Source organism: Larus michahellis, chromosome 7, assembly GCF_964199755.1.
Source record: "Larus michahellis chromosome 7, bLarMic1.1, whole genome shotgun sequence".
NCBI lineage: Eukaryota > Metazoa > Chordata > Aves > Charadriiformes > Laridae > Larus > Larus michahellis.
The window spans coordinates 20,342,681-20,356,660 of record NC_133902.1 but is presented as its reverse complement, the minus strand read 5'-3'; the positions used below and the strand labels follow the sequence as shown (position 1 = coordinate 20,356,660).

The window sequence follows — 13,980 nt, the reverse complement described above, 5'->3', positions numbered from 1 at the left end:
AGGGATGGGGCAGCCACAGCTTCTCTGAGCAACCTGGGCCAGGGGCTCACCACCCTCAAAGCAAAGAATTTCTTCCTGAGATCTCATCTAAGTCTACCCTCTTTCAGTTTAAAATCGCTACCCCTCGTCCTATTGCTACACTCCCTGATAAAGAGTCCCTCCCCCTCTCTCCTGTAGGCCCCCTTTAGGAAGGGGGACTATACGGTCTGGAAGGCCACTATAAGGTCTTCCCAGAGTCTTCTCTTCTCCAGCCCCAACTCTCTCAGCCTGTCCTCACAGCAGAGGTACTCCAGCCCTCTGAGCATCTTCGTGGCCTCCTCTGGACTCGCTCCAACAGGTCCATAATCACACATTCAGAGCTTCTTTCTCCTTCAGGATCAATTTAAAAGGACAGCATCAGATTGAAACCTAATTTCATCAAGTGTACTATCAACATTAAGAGTTGTTTTAATCAGAGATAAATTTTGCCCATAACCCAGGTATTTCAACTCTCTCAACTGAGAATTCAAAATAGACTCATCTCCATGCTTCCCTCACCTATATTCAGTTGCTTAAGAGCATCACACTCGGGACTCAAGTACTGCAAAGGGATGATGATATTTAAACAAAAAGGTTTCATGGGACTGTTTGTTTCAGTGTTAAATTTTTTTTTTGTTTTTTACCAAGCTGGCATCAATGAGCCCCAAATTCATCAAAAGCTGCGACACATTTCCTGTGTTACAGCACTTTCTTCCTTTCAACGTTACTCTGCCTGCTATTTTTTCCTGAGTTTCTGCAGTTTTTCCTCCTCTCTTTTCTCTCCTACTTTCTTTGTTCTTTCTTTTACCATCCTGTTGTCCTACTCTTCTCCTGAAGATAATATTTAAATAAAAAAACCTCTTAAAAAATGCTTGAAGGAACATCACTGCCACCACCAAAATTCAAACACCTCCTGTTTCCTGTGCACTGCATCACCTCTGCCAACTGCGGGGTGGCCGGGCCCTGACCTGCGCTTCTCCTGCCACGGCAGAACCTCCACCCCGGCCAAGTCCTTCTGCGCCCAGCGATGTGCTCCTTACCCCCAGCTGCTGGGCAGATACCTCCCAGCTTCAGGACACTCCCGGCACAGCAAATACTGGGAGCGCTGGGTGTGACTGGTGGGGCGGCGGTAGCAGGGGTGCTGCAGGGGGACCCCCGTGGGAAGGGGATGCCCCAAGCTCTGGCCACCCCATGCTGCCGCAGGCAGCCACCAGCTGGGAGCAGAGCTGATGGGAGCTGGAGCAGGGAAAGGGAGAGGGAAGGTGGGGTTTTTCCACAAATGTTTGAACGTGGGTTGGGTTTTTTTGTTTGTTTGCTAATACCAAAAAAATATAAAACTGCTCAGTCACAAAACGAGTGCGGCTCAGCACCTGCTCAACTCTAGAGCAGAGGGCTGATCTGCAAGTTTTAGTTGAACTAGAAACACTTGCATGGTGACACAACGTGGTTTAAGCCACTTTCTGAAGATAGGACACTTCGAGAGCTCACCAAGCTGTCACATTAACATCAACATCAATAACCATGGGACTGTTTCACTCAGATCTGTGTTCTCATCGTACGTAAACTGTGCTCTCAGCAGACAGAAGAGATTAGTCACAGAGGAACCAGAAGTGTCTCCCTGCTCTTCTTAAAATCAGACAGGACACAGCATCCAGATCCTCAGAAAAGACCTAGCACTGGAAAATGTTTCCCATCCTTTACTCAGCTAAAGAAAAAATTCCCCAGCCCTCCCACTCTTTCCCCCTGAACCCATGGGAAAATGTTCCACATTCCAATTTGGATTTGACCAAATTCCTGTCTAATAAACACAGACTGACTTTTGAAACAACCAATGCCTTCAAAACAGAAATCTACCAGAGTTCATTCAGAAAATGACAAGACAGGTATTTCAGTCACTAACACATTTCTTAAACATCTAGCTGAGGAATTCACTGGCATTTCTCTCTCACTGAAAAGCTCCAGCAGAAACTCTTCCTTTTCATTCCAGCAAGTGAATATATTTTATCAAGAAATTTTTTTCAATATTTTGCCAAGAAAGTATTTCACCAAGGAAACTCACTCTCTTTCCCCATTTCAAACACCATTTCTTTCCAAATCTCCTCCGAACACCTTGATTACTAAAATGACCTCTCAGAGGACTTGTAGCTTTAGCAGGTGACTCTAGCCACTGACCTCAACCAGCAATGCTTCATTTAAAAAAAAAAACAAAACCCAATTCACTTGGCTTCAGAAAACATACAGAGCTAAATTCTGCTTTTACATACATTTACAAACCACCCACTGAACTCGCAAGGGCACTGTCTACCCAGAAAAAGCATCCTCAACACTGGAGACCGTTTCCAGATACATTCGACCTGGGGCTGCCTGTCCACTGCCCTTACCTCCGCTCAGCGTCAAAGCCTGAGGAACTGCCCTTAGCTAGTCCTCTTCCACCTTCCCCACTTTATTGAGATCTTACATTTCCACCCGATGAACTGTTATTTGACTGTACCTCAGCCATTTCCTACCATTGCATCAATACTGCTTCCCATCACAGGATGTCCCTATGCGAGTCGGTCAATGAATGCCTTTGAAGCTGGTATTGAGCAAATGCAACACAGCTGCAATTTGTCAACATAGCTCAAAAATCTGCGCAACCGTATTTTCTTAAACATTTTTATATCATTTGTCATGTAAAGCATTAAGATAAGAACAGGCTCTGGTCTAGTTGAGACCTACCTCATTCTATTTCGTACAATGCGTATTTGTCTATGCACTTAAAAACCTGATGCCTTCTGTACAGCAGAAACCTTCAGGACATAATTGTAATCACCTTCTAAGAGGTAAGAATACCTATTTCTCTTTTGTTGCTAATACACAGTTCGCCTTCTATCAAGCATAATCCAGCTTCTTTAAAATACCTGACTTGGGGGAAAGCACTGACTAACAGATCCTCGAAAAGAACATTTTAGACACATTCTCAGTGGGTAACGAGATAAAACAGCTTTGTCTGAAAACAAATCTCATATAGTATCTGCTTTTCCAAGCCAATTTAAAACCAGAACATAATTAAAATTAAAAATTAATTTAAAAACATTAAATAACTTGCTTAGAGATTATGAGATCTGTGTTGCAATTCACAGAGTCCCATCTATAAATGGGTATAATAATAATCATTCCTCTACCCTTTATCTGTCATGTCTATCTTGACTGAAAGCCTTTCAGGGCAGGGAAAAGCTGACCATGTTTTCACAGCACAAAGGTTTTCTGATCTTAACAGGTCCAAGAGATGCCTTACATTACGAGAAGCAACACCAAAGTTAATATGGAAAATATTGCTCTGCAAAATTGTTTTATTTTTGGCAGTACAGGTTCAGTATTGAAGGACCAAGCATTTCAAACCAGCAATTACTGCTCTGCGGACTGCCAGCCACACTGCGACCTCAGCTCTGTCTCTGTTTATCCTGGTTATTGCACTGAAGGCTAAAAGGCCTTGGCAGAATATTATAAAGGTTATCAGCAAGCCAGTCAGGTACCACATTTCCCTGTCTTATTTCTTCCACTACAACTATGTGACAAGCAGCGATAGGGACAGTTGACTATCACTTGTAAATAGTATGTAGAATATTAATATGAACGGATGTTAACTATTCCATTTTTATAAGTCTATGACAGTCGCTGATGTATCAGAGGCGTCTGGATTAGCACTGAGACATGGAAAACACTTAATTTTTGAAGGGTTATCTACAACAAAGCACTAAGGGAAAAGTGTTCCAAACAACAGTTCCTTAGAATAGGTGAAGATAAAATATAAATGAAAGATAATAAATAAATATAAAAAATATAAATAAAATATAAATAACTTGAAGATAAAATATATTTCTACAGTGAAACATTCAACGGTTCAAATTTTGACAGTTCAGCCACTATAAACCTGTGTTTCTGTACCCTTCAATTGCTATTAAAAATGGACGTTTTTGTGTATTTGTATGTATGAAATGGTCCTGGATGTTCTTTTTCCTCACTACAACACAAAACCCCTTGTTCTCCCTTAACTTCAAGTTGACTTGGTATAAACACAGGCGTGACAAATACATTGCCTTGATGCTCCAGGGCCCTTTGCCCCTGCCCACTGCCTGCGGTGCTGCTGCTCTGAGTCGCAGCCTGTGCTGGAGCTCACGCACAGCCCCATCGCCCTGCTCTCATGAAAAACCTGCTACGTAATAGCCTACCCATCTGGCACTGCCCTAAATCACAGACAAGTGTACTTCAAAAATGATTAGCCAGCATGTATGTACAGTTTTACAGCCAGCTCCTCCGACTTAAATATCAAGGCATTTCTTCCTCAGTCTTGCCCGCAAACCTCACCAGATTCACCGTTAACCTCCACCTAGCGATGGCTTGTTCGGTATGCATTGCAGTTAAGCCTGTGGGAACAGTTCCTCTTTTTTATTAACAGAGGTCCCATAAAAACCTACATTTTTTTATTAGTGTGGCAACATTCTGGCATAGCATTGCCCTTTAGGAATTTAAACATTAACATGTACCTATTTTATATTGCTGATGTGAGACGGAGGCACAAAGAAAAAATGAAAAGCAATAGGAAGTTTCTTAAATATAGGCTTTTGGTTTCTTTTAGTGGTAAGTCAGCCGTAGTCGCCCAGTTCTTGGTGCCGAAGTCCGCTTTAAAAACGGCTATCTGGGTTAGCTTCTTCTCCTAGCAAATCAAGCATTATCGAATAATCTTATCTCCCACTTTACCAAGTTTTGTCAGTTTTATTTCTGCACTTTGCATCTGAATGTCAGAAAGATTCTGCAAAGAATTCCAGTGTTCCCAGTCACTTTGCTTATGTTTAAAGAAGGCTGTTTCTCATGCGTGTAATTACACGTCTACCAGCTATAGCCTACCACTCCAGCAAGATCTGTTCCTACACAGGTAACGCCTTCCCTTTTGCCTTAAATCACCCCGTCTGCTGGTTGCGCAAATAAAAAGACTAGCACCTGCAGGCACTATCATGTTGGGAGGCGAGTCCTCATAATTCATGGCCTTATAGTAGCCAGCAGAAATTTTTACCGAAGCGCCCAAGATCACTCTCCTAAAAGCCCATATCCAGATAAAACGTACGTAAGTCCTGGGAAAATAGGGAGCTGGAGGAGAGTACTCTGGCTCAGGTCTGGATCTATCATGTAGTAAAGGGTTGCAACATAAAGCACAATGCCAAGAACTAGAGATCCATGGTACTGTAAGCAACAGAAAACTCATCATGGAAATACAAATCCCAAGAGCTACTGATTAGGTCTCCTAATTAAACTATTGCGTACCACTTTTGATGCTTACAGCACCACCTCGCTGCCTTTTTTTTTGTATTATTCCCATCTTTTGCCTGTTCAATTTCCAAATGCTTTTTCAAAAAAGTTCTTTCCTACTATGTCCTGATAAAACAGTGGCAACTATGGGATCCTGACCTCCAGACCAGCAACACACACAGCGAAGCAAATACCTGACTTCGTCTGTCAGCTCAAATCTACACTCCAAAGCAACAAGTATTAACCATGTTACTGGTGCAACTCATACTTTCAAAAAGACAGACATCTGTTCAAAATGTGTATTTCACACACACACACTCTTTACAGCCAAAACTACTTTTTGAATTATATTAGAATTTTTAATGGTTTCAATTAATCCACAGCTATGTTTCCCAGGGAATAAACTAACACTCCTTCCTAATCTTCTCCCCACTCACAGATTTACCCAACCTTATGCAGGGTTTCCATGTCATAATGCAATACAAACTTTAAGTAAGGAGTTCTGCTGCTGCCATCAACAAAAAGCTTATGAATATACTTCCTAACTCATTAAGGAATAACTCGTAATGTCAGTCACTCACTAAAGCATGTGTTTCTCTCTTTAACCCGCGGCAGGGAGTCCTCCCTCCCTTCTCGTAGGGATGACTCTGGAGGCGAAGTCCCAGCCCTGCTGAATTCACTGGTGAGTTCACAGCTCCCACCGACTGCAGCTGGGCTCAGATGTCCCCCATCACCAATAGCAGGCAAACCCTCTTTCCCTCGCTGTATTTTTCAATTAGAGAGTTAGATTTGTTTCCCAACAGCCTGGCTTGTCTGTCTGTGCTTGTACTTAATCCTTTCTCTGTATATACTTTCTCCGTACAGCCACATGCTCTCGCATATGGAAGATTCACACACACACCCTGCACGTACCCCTGTCTTACCTTCGCATACTATGGAAGGAAAAACTACTGCAGTAAGGAAACATAGATAAAATTATTACTTAAAATGGAAATACCAGAAATGTGGCCTTGAAGCAGTTAATCTTCAGATGACTAAAAGCAGTTAACCTTCAGCAGTGATCAGACTTCCAGCTTCTGTAGAGGCTGATCGCTCTCGGGGCTTGTGCATGGTATGCAGAGTTCTCAAGGACAGCTTGATTTCTGCCATCTCTGGACAAGTTGGAAATTGTAATTGCAATCGCAGTGAGCTTCTGTGCCGGGAACTGACAGGCAAACAGTTCCCCCTCCTAAGTGGCTATACTTACAGCGTGCCTAAGTGGGAGGAAGAGGGGAGGCTACACAAAAGGCAGTCTAGAGTCAGATGAGTTAGGTCCCCCCTTGCCACCCAACCCCAGCAGCTTCCCATGACGGAGTGAGAACCTGTCTGAACGGCAGCTGAAGCACGCTGCCAGGCAGTGCAGCAACGTTGCCGTGCACTATCAGCTATTCTTACACAGACCCCTCATGACAGCTGTAAAGGAGGATGTTTACACAAATGACAGCAGACGATAAGGAAAAATGTCTCACTGCTGCCATAAAGGATTTCATTTGATCCTAAAGCTGCCCTTTAAACTGAGGTTCAAGATTAACTCAGCTGTATTTCCCATGCAGTCAGTGGAATGACTGTGGGGTACCTGGACATACTATCCAACAACTGCCAGAAGCATCTACAGGGACTGTTGAAAACCTGGGTCAAACGCTTGGCTAGGAAGCATGAGATGTATACAAGGAATTAAAAATAATTCAAGGGACAGGAAAAAATATTTCTCCACTCACTTACATAGTTCTCTAAGGCAGGATCTTACAAGGAGACTCACTGTAAATGCATCTGTGTCAAGTGAGAAACTGTACATCATGGAGCGTGTCCATAGGGAGCCCCAAGGACTCTAGGAAAGTCACTGTAGGCCAGGGAAGGAAGCTTCAAAAAGCTTCAGTTTAGGACCTTCCTACATCAAATGCCAGTGGTGGAAACCAAAACCAGGTAAGTCTTCTCTCACCTTCCCCACTTGCTAGCTAGCTGTTGCTCCAGTGTACTTTCCACAACGGCATCTAGACATACCTGAAGAAACAAAGCAAGCATCTAGACTTATCCACATCTCTGCAGGTTTTCAGTTGAACAGCAAATAAAACTCTCCTTTGCTAGTCAGCTACGTGATTTTTTTCCTCTTAAGACCTCTGAACCAAAGGTAAGTTCAATACATCTGGAGGACTTGTCTTTACTATCAGACAGGCTTCCAATTTAGGAAAAGGTGTTTCTCTTTCTTTTTGCAGTACAGGACATCTGACTGCTTTATTAATTTAGTTAATTAGGCCAGACATAAATAAAAGATGTGGGTATCAGCCTCTTATACACAGCTTTAATTTGTTTGCTGCATGCCTGGTGGAGGTCATTGTCACTTATTACCTTTACACTTTGCTTGACAAATGCTCTCCAGCACACTGACTGCTGCTCCTAGAGACGGCAGGGAACCACAGTCAGTCCAGGCGAAGTCAAGAAGCTCCCTAGATCTTAATTATAAAACCGTAAAAGAAACCAACTGCCTCTGAAGCTCTCTTACCAGGAAACAAATGAGAATGGGAAATTTATTTCCAACCATAAATCCCAAACCCTTCAGTTTAATTTTTCCCAAGTTAACTTTCTCACCTAGCTAAGCAGCGCCGCCTTCTATTATTAGCTTCTGGCCCAATATCAGCTGACCACCATCAGTCAAACTGTCTTCATCTCAATGAGCTCAGGGACTCCCAAGGAACTCTGTGTATGCAGACTTGTGCTTGCAGCCTCTAATTATTTTCTAACAGATAATGGAGCATTTAAGTTCAGAGAGGATAGATTAAACTTGTAAGTGGATCAAAACCCTGGACAGAACCGTGGCTCACAGGATTACTTCTGGAAACACAAAGCTTAGAGGGCTAGAGAGGAAAGGCCCTCATCAATTGTCTGCTTCCCCGTGACAAGTTAGTTTAAAGATATATATTTTTAGCCTGAAAGATGGTTTGCTAATGCTTTCCAACTGCAGCATGACTTCGGAATGTATTACATTATCAATCAAGCATCTGGTTTGATGTTAAACCATCTTATCAGGCCAATGGCTACTTATCAGACAATCACAACAGTCAAATAATTTGAGGCTAAGAAGGGGAAATTGTTTTCACAAGTGAAATTATAAGTCCCTGTTCTACTATCAAGTAGCCTCTTACATGTCTATTTGCCTTTTTTCCTCACAACAAGCCTCTCTTCCCTCCCTAAAACTCCAAACCCACCTATATTCTGTTACCAGACTTAGGGCGAGGAGCAGGACAGCATTCCCTCCAGACACCCTCCTCTCCCAGACCCGCTTGCAGGCAGACCAGTAGCGACAACGCCTGTACTCTGAATTCAAATTCCAGCACCCTTTCGGGAGGACAAAGCGTGACCCGCCAAGCAGGGAGGAGAAACTACACCCCACAACTTCAGTGCCTGAGGGGAAATTCTTTAGACTGTGAAATTATTCCAGAGATAATACATATTCAGAAATACATAGAAAAAGGGTAAACCTGCATTTTACAAAGCAGTAGCCACAAGCTCTGCACAGTGAAAGCACACCTGTACATCTGCTCCTGCCCTGGAGAAGGCGGTATGGGTTACTCAGCAGACTTCAGCTTGCAACGTTGTAAGAGACATGGACTGCTGCAGTGATAAAAACTGTGTAAAAAGTAGGGAGCAGAGTAAAAGAAAAAGCGCTGTCTGGGAATGTGTGGCGAGAGCCCAGAAAACAGACTGCTGCAAACCCCCAAAGAAGAATTCCAAACAGGGGATGTACTTTTTGATGATGGCCAATTCATCATCCCCTGGTGGGAGGAGGGTGGGAGGTGTTTGGCCACAGCAGGTGCTAACATCACGCATTATCCCATTACAGCCATTACAGGTCCATTAGTGGGGGTTCGGGGTGCTGAAATGACAGCCCAGTAGCCAAATTGTTGTTCTTTACTCTTTTAGCATAACATTTAGCAGAATTTCAGGAGCTCACAGAGCGCTTTTAGACTTACATTCTGCCAACTTTAGAAGTTTTAACCAGAGCCTATGGACAATGCCCCTGACATCTATACCAGCTCTTTCTGTGGACACCGAAGTGTGCCAGGTACTCGCTCTGTATGCAAACCGCTGTCTGCGAGAGGCTTTACATTTTCCAGAGCCTCTCTAAAAGGAATGCTAAGTCTTACTTGCAAGTACAAGGACGTACACAGTCGAGTAAGAAGTAATTGCTGATAAAAGCACATCTGTAGTTGACAAGTACAAAAAAATTCAAGTCAAGGGTGTGACTCATATAATGACACCTCCTTCCCACTAACCTCCTCTTCCCATTTGCAACCAACGTGTCAGACACTTATTTAAGAAATAATCCCCACTACGTTCATAACGGCACTTAGCCACCTAAATACCTTCAAAAAATCTGATACAACTGCTTTTAACCAACAACGACTATTCGATATACTCTTTTTACTGAAATCACAACTGATGCATTGTGCTTTCATATGTATGCTTAAATTTTCCTCATAAAATACCACCAGCAAACAGTACCAAGTTCTATGAGGATAGGTATACTGACCAAAGCCTTGGAGTGAGAATGAGTGAAAAGTAGCTTTCTACTATAACTTACTCTTCAATGAAAGATATTAAAGTTATCCCCTCATAATAGCTTAACATTTTAAAAAGTTTATGTCCTTTCTGGGACGACAGGAGCAGTCACATTAAAATCACAAACAACGTCCAGGTCATTCTCTTCAAAAATGTGGCCTCTTTCAGGAAATAAATGACTGGGTTAGGAGGTGAGGATGGCAGGAACGTCTGTACGATTGCATGAGCAATTATTTCAAAAGCATGAAATTAAATCTTTATCAATGCAGCACAGCAAAGGATGTTACAGACCACTGTACATATATCAAATGCAGCATTGATACAAAACATCTTATTTCTCCTTATTGTCACTTACATCAACTAATGATGAAGTCTAATTCTTTTTTTAGTATGATTAAAAATAACCCGTAGATTATTGTTAACCTCTAGGACTAAAAGTGACTTTTAACTTTTCTCTCACTTTGTTACTACGGGGTCAGAGAGTCGTGAGAAACTGTTCAAGAGAAACCTTTCCTAGTGTGGCTGTACCTAGAGATAGTTAAAATCTCTGAAGTTTCTAAAAAACCTTCCTAATTTCTGAGCCATTTATCAGATGTTACGATGCATACACTGGAAAGAAATGTGGTCCAGTGAATTAAGTCAGCTGATCAGGCTGAGCTATGAAACCTCAGACAAGTAACTTTGTCTTTTAACAAGGACCTTACGTTTTCTTTGTGGAGTGCTTCAAGGTTAATCAATATCAGAGAAGGAGATATTACTATTATTTCCCTGGCAGATCAGGGGTCAGACCCTCAGCTGGTGCAAGCTGCTCAGTTCCGCTGACTTTCATACGGAGACAACAATTCCCTCATCTTGAGGCTGGAATCTACATCGTTGACCGCCGGCGTCAGACATGGAGCGCAGGTCGCACTCCGCAGCCCTGGCCTCCCTGCACCATCACTTCAAAAGGGTGCTGAGCACCAGCTCTCCTCTTTCTGGCGCTCTACCATTAACAGTACTTTTGACCATTATTTTGTCCATTAAGCAAATGTGTAATACTCTTTATCCCTTTAGTGCAATTCATTCCTTTTGAACAGGGCCAAAATGGCGCCTTTTAAAATTCATTTGTGTACATGACTACTGAACACATAATTTGCAGTGCTCTGTAAAAAGCATAGGAAATTCCTTCATCTGTACAGCCTTCCTTCAATTCCCTAAGAACTCACACATGATAATTTGTCTGAAACAGCTAAATAACTGTACGTTCCTACTCATTTATAGATGGAAATATAGACTATATAACAGGAGTACATTCTGCTTGTGGTTAACAGTCTCGTTAATGCTAACCAAATTAAGCCCATACACTGAACAGATCTTCAAGACTTAAAAGTCCTATGTACTTTTCTAGTTCAAAAGAAGGATTTACGGAACAGGGCAAATTTCTACGATTTGTCAAAAAATTGGCCCTGAATAAGACATATGCATTCACAGTGTCAATGAAGCTTGATCTTGACATGGAGCTAAAAACTGAGTGCATAGTCTCTGTGAACATAGAACATTCATGACAATTATGATCTTGACCTCTGATTAATAATATTTCATATTAGTAAAGCAAAAGGGGTTTTAAAATCCAGCGTATTTGAATTTTTGTTTCCTTGTTACGCTTTGCTGCTGCAGACAGCTCCCAGACTCAGTGCTCAGCTCTCCGGGGCACTGAAGAAGAAGAGAGCTGAGGCTAAATTCCTGCTCCTGTGAGTTCTGCACCAGTGCAGACTTGCATACATGGTACGGTGCTCCTCTGCAACTCCTTCCCTCTCTTGTCTCTAGCTTCTCTGCCATGGAAGGATAAAATATCTGGCACATGAGACAGGAGTTTCAGCTTTCCACTGATGGGAAGACCGTTTATAAGAAAACTCCAGGCATCTCAGAGTCCATGATACTTCCCCAGTGAAAAACCACTGATCATCTCTTACTTACATCCATAAACTCCACATTGGCTTTCGGACCAGTGGTCTCATTAAGGATCTTAATGGCCACAGGAATCTTCACAGTTTCTCCCTCAGGGACCCAAATGCCCTAGAAAGATTTTAAAAAAAGACATAAGACAAAAATCACAGAAACTTCATTCAGAGTTTCAGAATTACAGTTCTTTTTCATGCATTTTGTCACATTAGGCAGTTCAGTTATGAAATAATAAAAATCCCAGAAAACTACTTTCTAATTGATATCTGAGAATTAAAAGCTGAGATAGCTAAAAAGTAAACTTTAAAACTTAAAATTCACAAATTGTGTGTCTCTCGGGCTACTTTTCCATCCTCTTGGCAACCTCATGGTACCCATCTCTACCACGTTATTAAGTCTAAGTATATTCAAACTGATTATTCAAAAATGTATTCCCGTGACTTTGCAGCTGTAGTCACCTGGCCTTTTCTTCCTCCATTTCCTCCCCAGTTTGAAGGCAGATGTAGTCTCTGTCCTTCTCCACTGCTCAGACCTACCACCTCGATTCGGCAGGTTTGTGTTGCTCCCAAAGGGTTGGGTGATTGGTTTGACTTGCTCATTAAGCCCTACTTCACGCCTTTGAGATTTGGACATGACCAACAGATCTTAAAAAACCTTTAACTGAAGTATTTTTTCCCTTGCGGGTTCTGCTCTTACATCCTGGTTGTTAAAAGGGTGCATTGACATAACTCATCTTTTTTATTTAAATGGAAGAAACAAAAAGTATCACAGTTTAGCTAACGATGATACTGTTTTACAAGGTATGATTACTACTACAGGACCCACATGACATTTGCAAAATGAGAGACAAAGTTTATCTAGCTTTCCAAAAGTGTACTGTAAAGCCATTATGTAAGAATGGAATGACAAACTTTGATACAGCATTTTAATATCAAGACAGCCCAGCTTGTATAGTCCTCTTGTGTGCAAAGATGTTGCAGTTGATGCTCCTTTTCTCACCAAGAAATAATATCTGCACGTCTGATTAAAACTGAAGTTAATGTTTAAGCCTGAACACATGCTCCTCCCACACAATTCCACTATCCTATGAGTTTCCCAGACATGTAGGGCTTATGACCCCATTCACGGTACAGGGTGCTTTGCGGCAATGCAGAATTTGACTGTTCAAAAGTTAAATGAGAGAACTCACTGCTGTGTACTGAAGACTCTTACCTTGTATACAGTTCCAAAGGCTCCAGAGCCAAGAACCTTGACTCTTTTCAGCTCAGTTTCCTTCAGGATACGAAGCTGTGCTTGGTTGGGTGCTGTGCCACTTGGAGTCAAGGGTTCCACAAGCTATGAAGGAAAATCCAACAGTCTTAAATATTTGAAAATGTGAAGACCCATCAGAAGTTTATAATGAAAACAACCAATCCAACTAAATATTGGAATAAGACCGGGGTAGAGTCTATCGACCACTGACCTGCCAATTTGTGGAGGGATTTCTCACCTTCAAAAGCAAATTGGTAATGCTAAGAAACCAAGAGATCCAAGAAAAAAAGAGATCCTCACTCAACATGTAGTAATTTCCACTAGGAATTGCATGATGGAATTATGAACTGGAAATTGAATTGGTACCATAATAATACACCCAAGGACTTTTTCTAATGGAGGCAGTATAAATATTTTCTACATGACAGAAATACAGCATTTATTATCAGTGCACCACATTCTATTTTTGCCCATTTTAGTGCCTTTTAAGTTGGCCGTATTTCTTTTTTAATAGCCCCGACTTAATGGGTCATCACGGTCTTACTCTGTTTTGGGTAAGGGACTATTTTTCTGAACTTCTGTTATACCACACAGGAGGACAGCTTTAAGGAGAAGACACCTTATAGCCGACCACTAATTTATAACAGCCACTGATTTACTGCAAAATGGCACAATTAAACCATTTGCTCAAGATGCCCCAAGAAACTGCGTAAATGAGCCACAATGGCACATTCAGTTAAAAATGTTCTCAGATCTCAATGTTATACTGTCTGTGCCCAAAAAAATAATGCATCTTTAAAAATAAACTAGAAACACACGAAAAGGACAATGCTCTAAGCAATGAAAAATAGTCTGTTCCTTTACGGGACGAGGAGAGTAATTCAGGGC

The 13,980-nt window shown here is 41.9% G+C and overlaps 1 protein-coding gene across 13 annotated transcripts in view; it reads right to left on the bottom strand.

Annotated features, from left to right (window-relative positions):
* The window catches only part of ERBB4 (erb-b2 receptor tyrosine kinase 4), a 630,732-nt gene that overhangs the window by 112,965 nt on the left and 503,787 nt on the right, over positions 1-13,980 (bottom strand). For all 13 annotated transcript variants that reach the window (XR_012588529.1, XR_012588530.1, XR_012588533.1 and 10 more), the window contains 2 exons: positions 13,054-13,176; positions 11,857-11,955 (listed from right to left, as the gene is read on the bottom strand). Coding sequence is in view for 7 of the 13 variants with exons in the window: in XM_074596229.1 (XP_074452330.1) it covers positions 11,857-11,955; positions 13,054-13,176 (222 nt within the window). In the remaining 6 variants the exon portion in view is untranslated. The remainder of the gene's footprint in view (positions 1-11,856; positions 11,956-13,053; positions 13,177-13,980) is intronic.